The sequence below is a fragment of the Equus quagga genome, chromosome 14, assembly GCF_021613505.1.
Source record: "Equus quagga isolate Etosha38 chromosome 14, UCLA_HA_Equagga_1.0, whole genome shotgun sequence".
NCBI classification, from domain to species: Eukaryota; Metazoa; Chordata; class Mammalia; order Perissodactyla; family Equidae; genus Equus; species Equus quagga.
Genome location: NC_060280.1, coordinates 78,568,900 through 78,588,197, shown reverse-complemented (window position 1 = coordinate 78,588,197; position 19,298 = coordinate 78,568,900). Strand labels below are relative to the sequence as shown.

Here is a 19,298-nt window from a genome sequence, read left to right as displayed (position 1 = left end):
CAACAGGAAATAGACACTATAAACCAGCTAGACCTAGCAGACATCTGTAGAACACCCCACCTGACAAAAATAGAATATATGTTCTCAAGTATACATGGAACATTCTCCAGTGTAGACCATATGTAGGCCCTAAAACAAACCTCAATAAATTTTAAAAGGTTGAAATAATGCAAAGTAAGCTCTGAGACCAAAGTGGAATGCAATTAGAAATCAATAGTGGGAAGTTTGGGAAACTCACAAGTATGTGAAAATAAAACAACGCACTCCTACATAACCAATGGGTTAAAGAAGAAAACAGGAAATCAGAAAACATTCTGAGATAAACAAAAATGAAGATACAACATACTAAAAATTACGGTATGCAGCTATAGCCATGCTTAGATAGAAATTTATAGCTATAAGTGCTTATGTTAAGAAAGAAAAAAGACCTCAAATTAATAAGCTTCCACCTTTAAGACACTGGAAAAAGAAGAGCAAACTAAACTTAAAGCAAGCAGAGGAAAGAAAGAAAAAGACTATAAAGGAATACTATGAGCAATGAACTGTCAAAAATGAAATTGAGTACAATTCTATTCACAGCATCAAAAAGAATAAAATATTTAGAAATAAATTTAACAAAGAAAGTATAAAACTTAAACACTTAACACTACAAAACATGTTGAAAAATTAAAGATGGTCTAAATAAATAAAAAAATACCCTGTGTCCATGGATTGGAAGACTTAATGTTTTAAAGATGGCAGCACTCCCCAAACTAGTCTACAAATTGAGCACAATCCCTATCAAAATCCCAACTGACTTTTTGTAGAGATTGACAAGCTGATTCTAATATTCATATGGAGTTTCAGGGAACCCAGAATAGCCAAAACAAATTCAGAGAACTCACACTTCCTGATTTCAAACTTACTCCAAAGCAGCAGTGATCAAGGCATTGTGGTACTGACGTAAGGATAGACACATAGAACAGTGGAATAGAATGAGAGTACAGATATAAACCCATACATCTAAGCTTAACTGATTTTCAGCAAGGCTGCGAAGACCATTCAATCAGGGGAAGAATAGTCTTTTCAACAAGTAGTGCTAGAACAACTGGAAAGCCATATGCAAAAGAATGAGATTAGACCTTTACCTCCATTATATATAAAAACTAATTCAAAGTGAATTAAAGCCCTAAATTTAAGAGCTAAAACTAAAAAATTTCTAGAAGAAAACATCGCGGTGGATCCTCATGAAGTTGAATTTGGCAAAGACACAAGCAACAAAAGAAAAATAGGTAAGTTAGAATTCATCAAAATTAAAAGCTTTTGTGCTTCAGAGGATACCATTCAAGAAAGTGAAACCCACAGGATGGGGGGAAATATTTGTAAACTATATAGCTGATAAGCAGCTTGTATCTAGATTATATAAAGAACTTTTTCAATTCAATGATGAAAAGATGAATAACCCACTTAGGGGCCAGCCTGGTAGCATAGTGGTTATGTTTGTGCACTCCACTTCAGCGACCCAGGGTTCACAGATTCAGATCCCAGGTGTGGACCTACACACTGCTCAGCGGCATGCCACGTACAAGATAGAGGAAAACTGGCACAGATGTTAGCTCAGTGACAATCTTCCTCAAGCAAAAAGAGGAAGATTGGCAACAGATGTTAGCTCAGGGACTATCTTCCTTACTAAAAGAAAAAAGCCAAAGCATCTGAATAGACATTTTTCCAGAGATGGTATCCAAATAGCCAATAAGCACATGAAGTTGCTTGACATCATTAGTTGGCAGGGAAATGCAAATCAAAAGCATAATGAGGTACTCCACAGATACTGGGGTGGCTTAGGATCAGAAAGTCAGATGATAAAAAGTGTTGGTGAGGATGTGGAAAAATCAGAACCCTCATACACTGGGGGACTGTAAAGGTGAAACCACCTTGAAAAACAGTCTGGCAGTTTCTCAGACAATTAAAGAGTTACCATAGGACTCATTTCCACCCATAGGTGTATACTCAAGGAAACTGAAAACATACGTCTACACAAAAACTTGTACATGAATGCTTACAGCAGCATTATTAATAATACCCAAAAAGTGGGAACAACACAAATGACCAACTGATGATTGGATAGACAAAATGTGCTATATCCGTACAATGGAATATTATTCGGCCATAAAGATTAATGACACATTGATACATGCCACAGCTTAGATGAATCTTGGAAACATTATACTAAGTGAATGAAACCAGCCACAGAAGTTCACGAATTATGTGATTCCATTTATATGAAAGTCCTGAATAGGGAAGTATAGAGAGACAGAAAGTAGATTTGTGGCTGCTTAGGGCTGGCAGAGGGGTGGAGGGTCATAGCTAATGTACACAGAGTTACTTTTTGAGGTGATAAAAATATCCTAAAATTGACTCTGTTGCGATTGTTGTACATATCTGTGAAAATACTAAATCTTTGAATTGTACCCTTTAAAGGGATGAACTGCGTGGGATATGAATTATATCTCAATAAAGCTGTTTTATAAAATATATAGTGATGTTATTATCACATCACAAATTAACAGTAATTCCTTGACATTATCAAAACCCAATAAAAACAAATTTCCATTATCTCATAAATTTATTTTTCTGTGTTAATTTGTTTCAAATAAGATAGGCACGGTGTGATTGGTTCATAAAATCTTCTGTTTCTTTTACTCTGTAAGTTCCTGTTTTAGATCTCCCTTTATCTCTCTTTTTTTCCCCTTACTGTTTATTAGTTGAAAAAACCAAGTCTTTTGTCCTATGGGGTTTCTCACAGTCTGGATTTTGCTGTTTGCATCACAGTGGTTTAGCTTAACATATTCCTGTCACTTTTTTATTTCCTGTGAATTGGTAGCTGGATCTAGAAACTTGATCAGATTTTGTTCAGTCTTTTTTGCAATGTCTTATTGCTCTCCTTTTGTGAAGTTATAAACCATTAATGATCAGTGCCTCTTCATTGAGGGGGGAGTGCAAAATAGTGATCTTCTAATTCTGATATTCCTTCTTCGTTTATTAGTGGGAATATTTCTATAAAGAGAAACCTCCTTCATATTCTATTTGACCCAAAAATACCGTTTGTATTGGAAAGGCAGGATAGATGCTTTCTTTATTCATTTCCCTTTTTTAAAACCAGTTTTCAAAATAATTGTCTTAGTAGCATCTTTTAAAGGTGATGAATTAGCTTCATTTTTGTTTCTAGTGTCATATCAACTCATAAATTTAAACATATTTCGTGTGTTTCAGTTTATTCCAATTTTGGCCATTGGGAACCTCCTCCAGTTGACTTGAGTTTTCACACACCCCTACTAATCTTCAATAGCTTTCTTGCTACCTGCTAGGATGTTCCAAGTGGACATTTACTGTCCCAGAAGTGCAATCAGTCATTTTTGTAAGAAGCCGTAGTTCCTTTTAGTGGGAAATGGAATTTGGAAGCCAGTCTGGGTGCTAGGGATAGTCATTGCTGAAGATTAACTACATTATGAGTTCTTACTGGTGCTTTTAGTTCAAATTCAAGACTGTAAATTCATATTGCAACTTTTTCTTCACCTTTTAACCACTCTTAATGAGTAGATATAGGCACTTAATATAGCCAAACCAGAAATAGAAATTTCATAGCACATATTTATCCATTCACATATTTCAGTGTCTCTTTTTGTGTGTATTATGTTAAATACTGGACAGGATCAAAAGATAAGTTAGACACCATATAATGTTTTTACTGAATCCTTTTGTTCTGCCTGCTCCTTGCTTCTCCCAATTTAGCTTTCTGCGCCTCTTCCCCACATCTTCTTTGGATGTCTTCAGCTCTAACAAATCAACAGAATGAAACTTATCATGACTTATGTAAAATCCAGTACTTAGGTCCAGGTCTAACCTCTCCCTTGAGTTCCAGACCAGAATGGGCAGCCACATAGATGAATTTATACTTGGATATTCCTCTCAGCAGTATTTTGAATTCAGTATGCCTAAAACTAAAGTATTTATACTTTCCGTTCAGCATTAACCCCTGCCAAACCCAGCTCTTCCTCTTTCATTCTCTGTCTTGTCTGGTGAAAACGTCATCAACTCAGTCATCTAGGTGAGAGATCTAGGATCAGATTCTTCTCTCCTAGCTACTCCCCTACTCCACCCCCAATACAAAATCATGCCCAGGTGGTTTTACTTCCTAAGTTTTCTTAGATGTATTTTCTGTATCCTCGCTGCCACTGTCTTAGTTCAATTTTATTTTATCATATACTTGTACTGTTGTAATAGCCACCTTCAAATCTACCCTCTGTATTGCCACCAGGACATATCTTTTAAAAATGTAGATATGACTGTACAGCTCCCTAGTGGCTACCCATGCCTGCTGAATAAGGTTCTAGTTTCTTAGGATGGCGTAAACATAAGTGGCCTTGAAACAAAGTAATATTCCAAGTCTCAATTTCCTCTGTAAAATCAGGATATCATCATCTTACCTCGTAAGAGATATCTAAAGCTCCTAGCTACACAGTAGACAGTCAACTAGTACAGAGAACTTCATATATAAATTTCCACCTGGATATTCCTCTTAGAGGCATCTTAAACCCAATATGTCCCTCTCCTGAACCTTCTTTTCTGTCCTTGATTGGTTTTTTAATTAGAATATAGGGTGGAAATGAAATTATCTCAGTTCAGCTTTGGCATAATTAAAACCTTATTAGTATCATTTGGAAAGTTAACGTCCAGTTTTGAGATATGGCTGGATGTTTAAACATGGAAATTCTTATTAAATATCAAGTTTTCTCATTCCCCAAATTACTTTCAAGATTAGCAGTCTCTCATTACTTTATTTCAATCATCTTAGGCAGCCACCTCACTTTGTATGCTAAGAACTACTCCATTTTAATCTCAAATCCTCTGATAATTTTCATCATCTAATCTATATATCAGAATACACATATTCAAGATGTGGTCTGTGTCCTATGTAAGAAATAGATTAGACATTGTGAAATTTGGTCTCCATTTCATTTTTGTTCACTTTTTCTAGAGTAATACTAGTGACTAACATTTATTGAATGCTTACTTTTTGCGAGGAATTGTGCTAATTTAGTTCTCTTGACTATCTTAAAAGTATAATTTCTGTTATTCTTGTTTTACACATGGGAAAACTGAAGCATGGAGAAGTGAAGTAACTTGACTGAGATTTAATACCAGCCTGGTAAATGGAAGGCTCAGAATTCAAACCCTAAGATTTGTCTATCCCGTACCTCCAGCTCTATCAGACTTTGTACCATCTGTGTGTAACCATCACATTGGACAAACATGCCTTCCGCTGTCCATTTATAGTTATTCTGTCAGCTTAGTCCTCCCTCCACCTCCATGAAGCACAGCTCTTAATAACTTTTCCGGTTGTGTTCAGGAGATGAAAACTTTATTTTCAAGAACTAATAAACTTAATTCATAATTAAAGGTTTCCCTCCTTTCCCCACTCAGGCCTACTAGAGGCCTGTAGTGAAAAATAAGATTTATTTGGCTTCCTTTTTCTTCCTGTTTTTCCCCTCTTTGTCCTTTTACTGCTCTTCATTTGCTGACTGGTTTCTGGCACCTCCAGAGTTGGGAGAGGCAAGGGTTGAGTCAGAAGAGAAAGTTTGTAATAGTAGTAGTAGTTGCAGTAGCAGCAGCAGTGGCAACTAATGTTTATATAGCATTTATTTTGTGCTAGGTACTGTTACAAGCATTTTACAAGTATTAGGCCAATTTATCCTCAGAACTCTTTGAGATAGGTTCTATTATCCCTATATTACTGCTGAAGAAATTAAGGTACAATTTAGTGACTTGCCTCAGGTCACACAGCTATAAATGGCTGAATCAAAATGGAAAGCCAGTGTTCTGGCTCCAACGTCTCCTCTCAGCCACGTCACTGTATCGCTTTTATATACTGTGGGGAGATAGTAGACATACTTCCTGGTCTTGGCCATAGTTTAAATCAGATCCGTACCTTTTTGATTTTTTCAAGTGTGATGTACATTTTCCATAGACCTGAGACAAAGGGCAGACATGCCTCATCCGTTTTCCCTTGCAGGGGAGTAGGAGGGAGCGGGATAGGATTTGGACTACAACACTGATCACTCTCTGAAAAAATCCTTTTCTGTTATTTAACTCTGAACATTGCAGGTGAGTGTAACTAAAGGTTGAAAAATAGTTCTCCACTCCTTCCTTGCGTAAGTGCCCTTGCACCTCACTTTGGAATGTGTATCTGTTGTTTAGGGTCTCCACCCAAACCAAGACGGAAGTGGTTTCATTTTAACACCCAGTTGCACATGTCCTCCAAATATGCTGTTTAATTTCTTGCCTTCACACCTGTGTTGATGCAGATGGTCCTTGGATTAAGACTATGTCACTTGCTCTGATGGCATGTATCCTCCCTGAACCACATGATCCCAGTCAAACTAAGCACTCTTGATGGCCAGGCTTTTAAAGAAGAAGCCAGTTTACTGGGGTGCAGCAAATGAACAAAAAACTTGAGTATAGCCCTCCTGTTTTTCTCCTCTTCATCTCATTCCTGTGAAAGAGAAATCAGCAAATATGTTAAATGGTGGTTTACTTAGACCAGTCCTAGCTGCCCAGTGTGTTACTGTGATTACTTGTCTTTGGGAAGAGGATATGGCACAGGTTTATATTTGAACTGTTATCTCTGATTATGGTCAAGATAATTATTTCAGTGACCTTACCTGGCTCTCCTGGCACAGGGCTTTGTGCCTTTTATCCTTTCTATCGTGTTATCAGACAGGGAGGAGTCCCAGATTTTTTGTCTTCGCTTATTAGAATGTTCAGTGACCTTTTTGCATTTATTCAGCTGGAAATCTTTAGGTTTTTTGTGTTCTTTTTTCTTTTCCTCTTCACATATACATTTTCCTGCTTAGAACATTCAAAGTAATGTTTATGTAATGGATTGTTTGAGTTTGAACTGACATTGCCCTCTGCATGCTCACATTTAGACTATCTTACAGTGTCCATTAAGAAGTGTGCCAATACAGTACGTACATTGTACGGGGGAGACACATCGGGATGATGAGCACTCCCTGAGATTGTGTGTGATCCCCATGATAGCCTGGAACTCCCTTCCGCTTAAGCACCTGGCAAAATCCTGCTTTGGTTAGGCCCTGTCCTTTGTGATGTCTCTCCCACCTTGCACATTTAGAATTAAATATTCCGTTCTTTGCTTTCACATAACACTGCAGCACACCTCTTATAGTCTTAGTTAGGCACATATGTCTTCTTTCATAAGGACTCTAAGTTTATTGAGGCCAAGGACAATGTTTTATTTGTACTTGTGTTCTTCCATTCACATAATAAAGTACCTCACATCTGGTAAGTCAATTACTGAGTTAAGGTTTTGATAATGTAAACAAAGTCAGTCAGTGGTATGATTTGACTCAGACTACCTGATTTAGTCTTACTAATATTTGTGCCTGGAACAAGGGAGGTAAAAATAGCAAAGTTATGCTCAGTTATTATCCTACCATACCTATCATATTGGGTGCAATTCTGGGAACCAATCTTAAAGGAAAATCGAGGATTGAGATTGTTCAGAGCAGAGCAATCTGGATAGTAAGGACATTAATCAAATTTTGAGGAGCACTTAAAGGGAGTAGGGATGAGTAGTTTAAAGAAGAAAAACCCTAGGGAAGGGTGGGGTGTGATATCCATCTTCAGGTTTTGAAGGCTTTTTCACAGGGAAAGAAAAAATAGACCTACTCTGTATGATTAGAGTTCCAACCAAGAGCACCTGAAACCCTAGGGTTTTGCAGCAGTTTGCTGTTTTTTAAAAAGAAAAAAATATGTTTAAGGAGCAAAAAGAGAATAAACACCCATACTCCTACCAATGATTCCCTTGAATGTGTTGAAAGCTATTATATACACACACAGACATCATTCTGTGTGCAGTTTTAGAAGGATCATGGCTCCCTCAGGGAATTCATGAATCTCTGGTTAAAACCTCATATTGTCTTGTAAACAAAATATATACACACATACATATATATATATTTCACAAAGATGGGATCATAGTCTGTATACTCTTTCATTACCTTTTTTCAAAACATTAACACCACTAGGGCCCGGCCTAGTGGCCGAGTAGTTAAGTTTGCACACTGCACTTCGGTGGCCTGGGGTTCACCGGTTTGGATCCTGGGCGCAGATCTACCTACCTCCCATCAAGCCATGCTATGGTGGCATCCCACATAGAAGAACTAGAATGACTTACAACTAGGATATACAACTGTGTACTGGGGTTTTGGGGGAGAAAAAAAAAAGAAGATTGGCAACAGATGTTAGCTCAGGGCCACTGTTCCTCACCAAAAGAAATATTAAAAAAGAAAAAAAATCACCACCACTACTGAGGGTTCACTGTATGTCAGTAGTTGTGCATTCATTTAATACTCAGAGCTAGACATTTTTTCAGGTCCATTAAATATTCATCATCTTTAACATTTTAAATTGATAGCTGTATATTTGAGGCATTTGAAATATTTTTTATCTAGGGCTAATTTACAAAAAACATTTCCCCAAATTTGCTTTGTTTTGCGTTTATTTCAGTACTAACTATAAAAAAAAAGTTATTTATCTTAGATAACATAATTGATGTACATAGTTGTGTGTTTTTGCATTGGGAGAGTACTGTGCTCTGAGTCAGAAGACCCACAACCGGGCTTTGGTTGCCATTGATTAGTCACTTCTCAGAGCATTAGTTCTCTTATCTTTATCAAGGGGCTAATATAAGCCTCCCTGACTTCACATCAAAGGGGCAAAAAGAGATTAGAGGAAACATACTATAACAACGGAAGAATTATTAGATTTGCTAAATTAAAAGTATTTGAAAGTGTCCGTTTTTTATACTTTTAGTAAGAAATCTGATAAAGGCAAACCAACTATCTTTTTTTAAGGGAAAATTCAATCAGTTGATCAATTACTAATCATTATTATAAATTTACTTCCAAAAAGATTGTTTTATTGTATTAGTAATATAAACAAAAATAACTGCTTTCATTTGTTGAGCATTCACAAAGTGCCAAATATTGTGCTAATAAGCATTTGCTACTTTTAGTCCTTATGACAACCTTGGGAGAATTGTTGAGGAAGGAATCCAGGCCAATCACCTTCTAAAACTTGCACTCTTAACCACCCATATTTACTCACTTTATATCTTAAAGAGGCAGTGGATAGCACTAAGGTTAAAAGTACAGGGTCTGGAGGCAGCCTGCCTGGATTTGAACCCTGGATCTGCCACACAATGACTTTTCGACCTTCGGCAAGGTAGTTAACCCTTTTCTGTTAAACAGAGATAATAATGTACCTACTGACAGATAGCATGACAGTCAAATAAATGACCAAATGTGGGTCATTTAGAACAGTGTCTGGCACATAGCAAGCACTCTACAATTGTCATTATTTACAAATTGTTATTATTTAAACTATGCAGCTCATTAAAACATTAGCTCACAGACTCCACTGATTGGACAGTTTAGAGGACAAGTAGGGGAAATGTATTTTTATATATCGCCTACCTTAAACTTTCTCACTGCCATCTTTCAGCTTTTTTATTTAGCCCAGTGGCCACATGAAAGCAATCTATATGACCTTCTATTTCAAGTACTAAACCATCAATTAATGCTTATTTTATGTATTTTTTAGGACATATCTGATTCATTTGCATCCTTGAAGAGCATCTCTAGAAGAGGAAGGAAAAGATGGGTGTGAAAACATTTACTCATAGCTCCTCTTCCCACAGCCAGGAAATGCTTGGGAAGCTAAATATGCTGCGAAATGATGGACATTTTTGTGATATCACTATTCGTGTCCAGGACAAAATCTTCCGGGCACATAAGGTGGTACTAGCAGCTTGCAGTGATTTCTTTCGCACCAAACTTGTGAGCCAAGCAGAGGATGAGAACAAGAATGTGTTGGATTTGCATCATGTTACAGTGACTGGCTTTATACCCCTTTTGGAATATGCTTACACAGCCACTCTGTCAATTAACACAGAAAATATTATTGATGTTCTGGCTGCAGCCAGCTATATGCAAATGTTTAGTGTTGCTAGCACCTGCTCAGAGTTCATGAAATCAAGCATTTTATGGAATACACCCAACAGCCAACCGGAAAAGGGTCTAGATGCTGGACAAGAAAATAACTCTAACTGCAATTTTACTTCTCGAGATGGAAGCATTTCCCCAGTGTCTTCAGAGTGCAGTGTGGTTGAAAGAACCACTCCTGTCTGCCGAGAATCCCGGAGAAAGCGCAAAAGCTACATTGTTATGTCTCCTGAAAGTCCTGTAAAGTGTGGCACACAAACAAGTTCTCCCCAGGTATTGAATTCTTCAGCTTCCTACTCAGAAAATAGAAGTCAACCAGTTGACTCTTCTTTAGCTTTTCCTTGGACTTTTCCTTTTGGAATTGATCGAAGGATTCAGCCTGATAAGGTTAAGCAGGCAGAAAATACCCGGACTTTAGAATTACCTGGCCCATCTGAGACAGGTAGAAGAATGGCTGATTATGTGACTTGTGAGAGCACAAAAGCTACCTTGCCTCTGGGTACTGAAGAAGATGTCCGGGTCAAAGTAGAAAGGCTAAGTGATGAGGAGGTCCATGAGGAAGTGTCCCAGCCTGTCAGTGCTTCTCAGAGTTCACTGAGTGATCAGCAGACAGTGCCAGGAAGTGAACAAGTCCAAGAGGACCTTCTGATTAGTCCACAGTCTTCCTCCATAGGTATAATGTCTTCTGTGTTTTTCATGATGCTGTAAAGTCAATTCAAGCATTTCTAAGTGCCTATTAGATAATTTCGGCCTGGGTTCTGTAGGAAATATTAAGAAGAATAAAACATGATAACTTGATTTTTTTAGATGCTATTATACTGTAATTTTTTTTTTTTTTTTACAAGTTATGCACTTGGGAAGAAAGAAAATAGTTGAACAATATCTGATGGGTCAAAGGCAGATAGATATATAAATTGTGAATTACTTTCAATGCAAAAAACACCAGTTTTAAGAAGTCCAGTTAGTGTTTTATTCTTTATTAAAATATTTATTGAAAACTTACTGTGTGCCAAACATTCTGGAAGCAATGAAAAAGACGTAGTCCCTGCATCTGAGGAGTTAACAGTCTAATTGAGGAAGCAGATGTGTAAATCAACAATTAACGCTAGGCTAGAGGTAAGAACAAAATGTTACAGGTTCACAAAGGAAAGAGCAAGTTAACATTGTATATTTGAGCTGGACCTTACTCAGTAAGTAGGAGTTTGCTCAGGTGAAGGAATGACATTTCTTTGAAAAATGTATAAAAGCATGGAGGTGTGGAAGGGCATTGCATGTTTGGTAAGCAGTGAATTCAGTGCAGAATGATGTGAATAAAGCGTGGAAGCCTACTAGTATGGGGAATAATGGGAGGTAAGACGTAATGAGCCGTTGAGAGCATGTTATGAAGAGCCTTGAACACTAGTTTCAGTTAGGATCACATTTAACTGCATATAACAGAATCCCTTCAGTATGGCTTAAACCAAACAGGATTTTATTTTTATCACATAAACTTGTTCAGAAATAGGAAGGCCAGGACTAGTACAGTGGCTCTACAATGTAATTAGTGGCCTAGGCACCTTGTATATTTATAATCCATCATCCTTAGTTTGTCCATTTTATCCATGTGCGTATTGCTTCATAGTTAGAAGATGCTTGCCTCATCTTATTTAGCTTCATATTCTCTAAAGGGGCAGTGCTTGTATCAGGAAAGTACAAATGTTCCCAAAAATCCTTTAAAAACTTCTGCCAGATTATGTCACATGGTCTTTCCCAGCTGCAGGGGAATCTGGGAAGACATGTATATTAGTTGGGTATGTAAGTGCCTCAAACAAAATTAGAGAAGAAGGGATATTGTATGCAATTAGCAATGTCTGTCACAGCTGGGCCAAGTAAGCTTGGATTTTATTCTAGTGGTAATAAGGAGTCTAACTTAAAGGAAATAAAAAATAAAATGCTTACAAATATTTTAGGAAAATTAACTTGTTATTGGTATGCAGAGGGTTTGGCTGGGCAGAGACAGTCTCAGAAGCCAGTTACAGTACAGTTGGCTTTGTACGAATGCTTAGAGTAAACCTATAAAGAAAATGGATATTAAGAGACTTTGTAAAGGAAGAATCATTACTCCTGATGATATTGAATATGTGGATTGAGGAAATAGGAGCTGAGACACAGGGTTGACTGGATGACTGGAAAAATAGGATAACATTTTATAATCATTGATTGAGTCACAGTCTTTCACATTTTGTCATCTCTGAATCCAGATGTGTTATAATTAATAATCTTTTACAGTTACTTTTTGTTTCTTAATGGTACAAAAAATGATGGTAATCACATTATGGATAGGAGTCTATTAAATGCAGTAATAACTACAATATGAAAATTAGTGGAAGGAGGTGGGAACCCAGTCTTAAGAGTAGGTCAACAAGGTCAGTTCTGTGTGAATTATGCTTGAGTAATCACCAAGCAATATCATGCCACAAAGCAGTTAAAAAGGCAAGTCTGTTGACTGAATCTCAACAGGAAATATATATATATAAGAGCGAAAACCAAAGGACTGATCCTTGAGAATTATCTACACTCGAGGAGAGAAGAAAAGCCAACAAAGAATAATAACGAGGATTTCTCCAAAAGATTGGGGAATCAGGAAGGCCATAGTAACTTTGTTCATTTTTTGAATTTTGACCCACTGTAAGAGTTTCCCATGCTGCTACAACAAACTTCCACAAACTGGGTGATTTAAAGTAACAGAAACTTATTCTCTCACTATCCTGGAGGCCAGGAGTCTGAAATCAAGGTATCAGCCTTGCCTTGCTCCCTTTGAAGGCTGTAGGGGAGGATTCTTCCTTGTCTCTTCTTAGCTTTTGCCAGTTACTAACACTCCTTGATGTTCCTTGACTTGTAGCATCATCTCTCCAATCTCTCCCTCAGTCTGCATGTGGCCTCCCTGTGTCTCAGCTCCAGCTCCAAATCTCCCCCTTTTAACATGGACACCGGTCATTGGATTAGGGCCCACTCTGCTGCAGTATGACCTCACTTAACGTGATTACATCTGCAAAGACCCTATTTCTAAATAAGATAACATTCACAGGTACCTGGAGTTGAGACTTGAATATATCTTTTGAGGGGACATAGTTCTGCCCACACCACCAACTAAAGGTTGTATTCCTGAATGTCGGTCAAGATGCTTTTGAAGAAGTCAAGTGACCGTACATCCAATAAGGTATTTGATGGCAGGAGATCATAGCTATTTGTTGATATGACCAAGTTTTTGCTTAAACTACTGGAGTCTTTAATCCTGAAAACACCTTGGTACCTTCTGAATCACGAACTGTTTACTGAATAATTACCGTTTTAACCATTTTTTCAAAAACTTAGAAACCGAATATTAATCTAACTGAATATCTTGCTAATAACTAGGCCTGTGAAATAGTCTTATTTTACCACTCAAGTATATCTAATTAGCTCAGATTTTGCCTTTACTGTCATATTAATATGATTAGTGAAGTTAGAGACGTAAGTAGAATAAACTTTTCAGTTGTATAATTTATTTCCAATATATGCTATTATAAATGTGGATTCTGTTATAAAATAGACATGTGAACAACTCTGATCTCAATATCATGTTATCAAATAATGCAAGTGTTTTTTGCCTTGCCTTCATAGCAAATGTACTTATCACTCTCAACTAACCTATTTTGACTCAAAATCTATACACTAAAATAAAAAGCCTTACAGGAAAAAGTTAAATTCCTGGAGTATAGTAAGTAGGTGGTCAAAAAATGTGGGAAGGAGAAGGGATGATAGTACTTTTTTTTTTCATATTTCAGAAGAATACTTCAAAATAGTACTTAATTTTACTTACTAATTTATTAAAGAAGATAGCTGAGAGGTAGTTTGTCATCTTAGGGACTGAGAATATATTTATTCATTGTTATGAAATCCTAAAATAATAACTTGATTATCCATGAAATTAATTCAAATAGGATTTTACCTGTTCTTTTAAATTCCCTTTATTGCCAGTTGGCCAGCAAAAGCTTGTAAAATCTGACACCCCCCCCCCCCCCCCCAACTTAGGGCAAATAGAAGCAATAAATGCGGCAAATTTAAAAAAGGAAAAAAGACTGTCAAGTTTAGATTGGTTCTTGTTACTCAAAAAAAAGACTTATCATTATCTGGTATAGTTTCAGGGAAAATTGGTAAGTGAGAAGAACTTTATGATATGGCTTCATTATTTATCTTGCAATATTCGGTTATCTTCATGCACCAAAGACAAATATAAATAGTTTGAGATAATCCACAGTTTACTGTATTACCAAAGGAATTTGGGGCCGGCCCAGTGGCGCAGTGGTTAAGTTCGTATATTCTGCTTCTTGGCGGCCCGGGGTTCGCCGGTTCAGATCCCGGGTGCGGACATGGCACCACTTGGCAAAAACCATGCTGTGGTAGGCGTCTCACGTATAAAGTAGAGGAAGATGGGCGTGGATGTTAGCTGAGGGCCAGTCTTCCTCAGCAAAAAGAGGAGAATTGGGAGCAGTTAGCTCAGGGCTAATCTTCCTCAAAAAAAAAAGAAGAATTCAATTTTTTCTATAGACTCTAAAATCTGCTGTTAAATGAAAAGTGATTGCTATGGGGGTAGTTAAGATAGTAAGAAATAATTTGACAGTTTTCTCAGTAGCAGTAGTGAATAGATAAACTTGTTGAGGTGTGAACAGCTAGAATAATGGTGGAATTGCCACATTTATCATATGGAGAAGCTGTATAGAATAATGATTAAAAGTTCAGGACTTAGAATCAGGCGGATCTAGATTCTGCTATCAGCTTCTGTCACTTAGTAGATGTGTGACTTTGAGCAAGTCACTTAACCTCACTTAGTTTCCATTACTATAAAGTAAGAATAGTAATCCTATCAAGTATGTCAGTGCCCTCCAGCAAAAGATCACCATGTGCACACCTGTAGCTGGACAAATGGGATGGTAGTTTAAATATCTGAAAATCTCTTACAGTTACTTCAGGTACACAGGATTAGTTAGTATGCAGCAGGCACGTGTAAACCTCACATCCACATAAGTAGTAGTATTGTAGTGGTGGGAGTATTGGGAATGTAAGTACCAGCCATTTCAACAGAAGTGAGCCAATTTTGTGTCCTTTAAAATGGACATATTCCTTGAGTGGAGTTAAGCAGTTCTTGCAAACCAGGGTGAAGTGTCTCTGAAGAGAACAAGCAGACTATCATAATCAGGATAGCCTCGATATCAGTGTCTTTTTCCCCACCTCCCTAAAGCCGCAATGCATAGTTGTATATTCTAGTTGTAAGTCCTTCTAGTTCTTCTATGGGAGCCACCACCACAGCATGGCTATTAACAGAGGAATGGTGTGGTTCTGCAACCAGGAACCGAACCCAGACCACCAAAGTAGGGAGAGTACCCAAACTTTAACCGCTGGACCATCAGGGCTGGCTCTATTAGTATCTTTCTGATTGGATAAGGTTTTCTGATAGCATTGTAATGACTTCAGCAGAAGCATTTTGATGATGTGAGGTCAAGGTCCACTTTTTTTGCAAGGCTGAGGGCTGAGATATCATATGAGGCGAGGGATCTATAAAAAGGAATCTCCTGCTGAAGTATTTAAAGGAATAGTTATTAAATTTTTGGCAGCCAGATCAGGTGGAGGAGAATAGACCCAGTGATCTGTTAAATTCAGAGTGGTAGCTCTGATCTGGAAAAAAAATATAACAAGAGTTTTGTTTTTCCTTAAGTGGCAGAAGGAGATCTTAAGGATCTAAAACAATAGGATGAAGATGAGAGATCATATTAATTGTAATAGGAAAAATTAGTGTGATGAGTGGTAAAGGGACAGAAAGGAGTACTGAAGAATCAGAAAATCTGACTTCATCATCTTGGATAGAAGCTGTCCGCTTTTGATGTCAGTATCTTCTGGAGATTCCCTCAGAAGGAATCGGTACACAGTAGTCAGAAGGATGTAATGTATGTCATTTAAGTTGGGAAACATGAATCCAATGAACAACACCTTGAAGTTTTACTGCTGAGTCAGTTGTTAACACTATCTGGTCAGTTGCTTTCCATTGATAATCAACTGCAAGTTTTCTTTGACGGCATCTTTTCCAGAAGACCAAAACTCCAGACTTTAGATCATTCAGAAGCTGCTTTGGTGAGTGTTTTCAAAATGCAGCTCATATCTGTTTGTGATAAATCTGGAGGCATTATATGAATCTCCTGTAATATTCAATCGTATCAGCTGGTAATAGGGTAGAACTTAGGATTTAAATTAAAATTCCCACGTTTAAAAGGCAGCCCATTATTAGCTCATAAGGAGTTAACTTGTGGGTCCTAGAAAGGATTTATGTTATTGCCATCAAGGGTCTTAGCTGTACTTGAGGCTGAGGAAGTTTGAGGATTTTTAAGCATCTTGATAATTAGAGTTTTAGAATTCCATCTGTTTATTTTTCTTGAAGTTTGTGGATAAGGACAGTATAGAGTCTGTAAAAGGTAACATAGCATAAAATAGATAAGTAAAGATAAAGCTTATGGAGTCCTTTAATAACATATTAGTGAAATATGAGGTCCTGTTACCAGAGAAATAAATTGGAATTTCCTTAGTCAGGAATAAAGAATCTAGGAACTTTTTTCCCACAATTAGAACACAGCTCCTTAGCATGAGAAAGCCTCAATCCACTTTAAAAGTAAACAATAACCAAACAAACTCGTAGCTCATTCAGAGGTCTACCTCAGTGCTTGGTTCCTATCCTTGTCTACTAAGATTATGTCATTGACAGGAAGGCCACACATTGCAAAGCTCCATGGCAGTATCTCGTAAAATCCCCACTCCAATGTTAGTATAGTATTGATGCACCTTAAATAAATGATCTTGTGCATGTCAGAAGCTCCCCATAAAATGTCCACTTGCCAGTTTGCCAGTGGCCAAATTGTCTTTGGTAAAATTGAGTCACTTGAGAGATGTATACAAGTTAGTGTTACAGTAAGAAAACATGGAAGAAGAGCCAGCCCTGATGGCCTAGTGGTTAAAGTTTGGTACTCTCACTGTTTCAGCAGCCCAGGTTCATTGCCCGGTCACAGAAGCACACCACCTGCCTGTCAGTTGCCATGCTGTGGCAGTGACTCACATAGAAGAACTAGAAGGACTTAGAGCTAGGATATACAACCCATGCACTGGAGCTTTGGGGAGAGAACAGAGAGGAAGATTGGCAACAGATGTTTAGTGTGAATCCTTCCCTGCAAAAAGAGAAAACATGAAGGAAGCAGATGTTTGGCCTGGAAGAGGTATAGGTGTAGATTGACACAACCATGAAGACTGCAACGGTCTGTAAGAGTAATGCTTGTGTAGCTTGATTTCCTGGGCTTGGCAGGAGCCCAGTTGTCATCCATCAGATACCAGACAAAGCCTCCTGATTCTGGGCCTATGAAACTAGGTAAAGCAGTTCTTCGGGACACAAAGTTGACAAAGTCCTTATAAGGTTTTTTTTTAAACAAACATCTTCATTGAAATACAACTTACGTATCATAAAATTTATCCATTTAAAGTGTATAGTTTAGTGGTTTTTAGTATATTCACAGAGTTGTGGGACCATCCCCACAATCTAAGTTTATAACATTTTCATCACCCCAAAAGGAAAACTTGTACCCCTTAGCGATGACTGCCTGTTCCCTCCTAGTCCGAACCCTAGCCCTAGGCAACCACTAATATACTGTCTTTGTAGATTTGCCTATTGTGGATATTTCATGCAATATGTGGTCTTTTCTGACTGATTTCTGTCATTCCATAATATTTTCAAGGTTCACCTTTGTCATACCTTGTAAAGTTTTGAAATATTTTTGCCAGTCAGAGAACTTCTGAACTCAGCCTCTAGGGCCAGTTCAGATGGCTATCCTCTCGTCATAGTCTATTCCTCTTGTATATAAGAGTCAACACACTAGACAGACAGATCATAGGAGCGGGTGTTAGAAGGCTAGAAAACAATTTCACCAGGGAACAATGACAAATCTGATTGGATAACCAAAGTATTCCCAAAAGACCTTTTTCTAGGAAAACAAAATAAATCTAACACTGAAGAGCTTCAGTGAAATATTTGAGCCCAGTTCAGCATGAAGTTACCTACCAGCCAAGGGCAGATTGCACCTCAAAAGGGATTTTAGATGTACACTCTCTTATCAAGGTTCCCAGTGCAAGGAAAAGAACTTCAGCTGAATCTCAGTGGGTCCTCCATTTCTGCCAATGCCCTGTTGCCAGAGACCACCAGGAGCATACCTTTAATTGAACAAGTTGAGTTTATTGCTTGTTTGCAAGATGGGAGATCATACACCATGGGGTCTTTAGGGCTTCTTAGTAAGAGGGTTTTAGAAAGAACTTATGAGAGAATTTGGGCTTGTGTTAGGTGGTTTCGGGGAGAATTCAAGGAAATGGGATTTGCTTAGAACTGGTGATGTCAGAAAGCAGGGATAATTCTGTGATTGCGTATCTTAATGAATACCTAGTGATGCAGACTAAAGTGACCCCAAAGCAGCAGTGACTGACGTTACCTAGAGAGGGGGATATTTGATATTTTTGTGGTTGTGCAGTGACCTTGTTTTTGTAAGTGCTTAAACGAAATTAGGTGTTTTGTATCAGACCAGTGTGACCTGATGTTGGTATTCTGTGAGATTGTTTATGTCCAACAGTAAAACACCAGGGCCTAGCTGTGAACACCAGGCCCACTCCTACACATCAGTGTCAGGCCAGTTCCTGAATGCTAGGGACTGCTTTTCTCTTAAGTATGAAATGAGATGCTGTATTTAAAATGTTTAGAACAGTGGCTGGCACGTGCTAAATGCTCAGTAGTGGATGGGTATGGTAATTATTTGTCACCACCAAAAGGGTTTTTGTGTCTTGAGTACTTAAACAATAACAGAAAACAGGAGTCAGTTTGATTAACAGAAGCTATCCTACAGCACTCCTTATTGGTGAAAGAGAGTAGACTCTCTTTTTTTTTTTTCCTTCTGCTTTTTCTCCCCAAATCCCGCCAGCACATAGCTGTATATTCTAGTTGTGGGCCCTTCTAGTTGTGTCTAGATTCTCTCTTGATAAGGTAACCCTCCCTATATAAAGTTGATTGTCTTGTATCAGCTTTGCTGTTTCATAAGGTGAGAGAGTTCTGTTTAGAATTCTTAGCCCTCATTACCACTGAGAGCAGAATCCCCATAATGTAGAAAGGAAACTTCATTTTAATAATTTAAGAAACAT

The 19,298-nt window shown here is 37.8% G+C and overlaps 1 protein-coding gene across 4 annotated transcripts in view; it reads left to right on the top strand.

The window, feature by feature from the left end:
• The window catches only part of ZBTB44 (zinc finger and BTB domain containing 44), a 71,343-nt gene that overhangs the window by 35,289 nt on the left and 16,756 nt on the right, over nucleotides 1-19,298 (top strand). For 3 of the 4 annotated variants that reach the window (XM_046685654.1, XM_046685653.1, XM_046685655.1), the window contains exon 2: nucleotides 9,664-10,737. The exons of the other annotated variant lie outside the window; for it this stretch is intronic. In XM_046685654.1, the coding sequence (XP_046541610.1) occupies nucleotides 9,720-10,737 (1,018 nt within the window). In that variant the 5' untranslated portion in view covers nucleotides 9,664-9,719. The remainder of the gene's footprint in view (nucleotides 1-9,663; nucleotides 10,738-19,298) is intronic. 4 annotated transcript variants of the gene reach the window in all.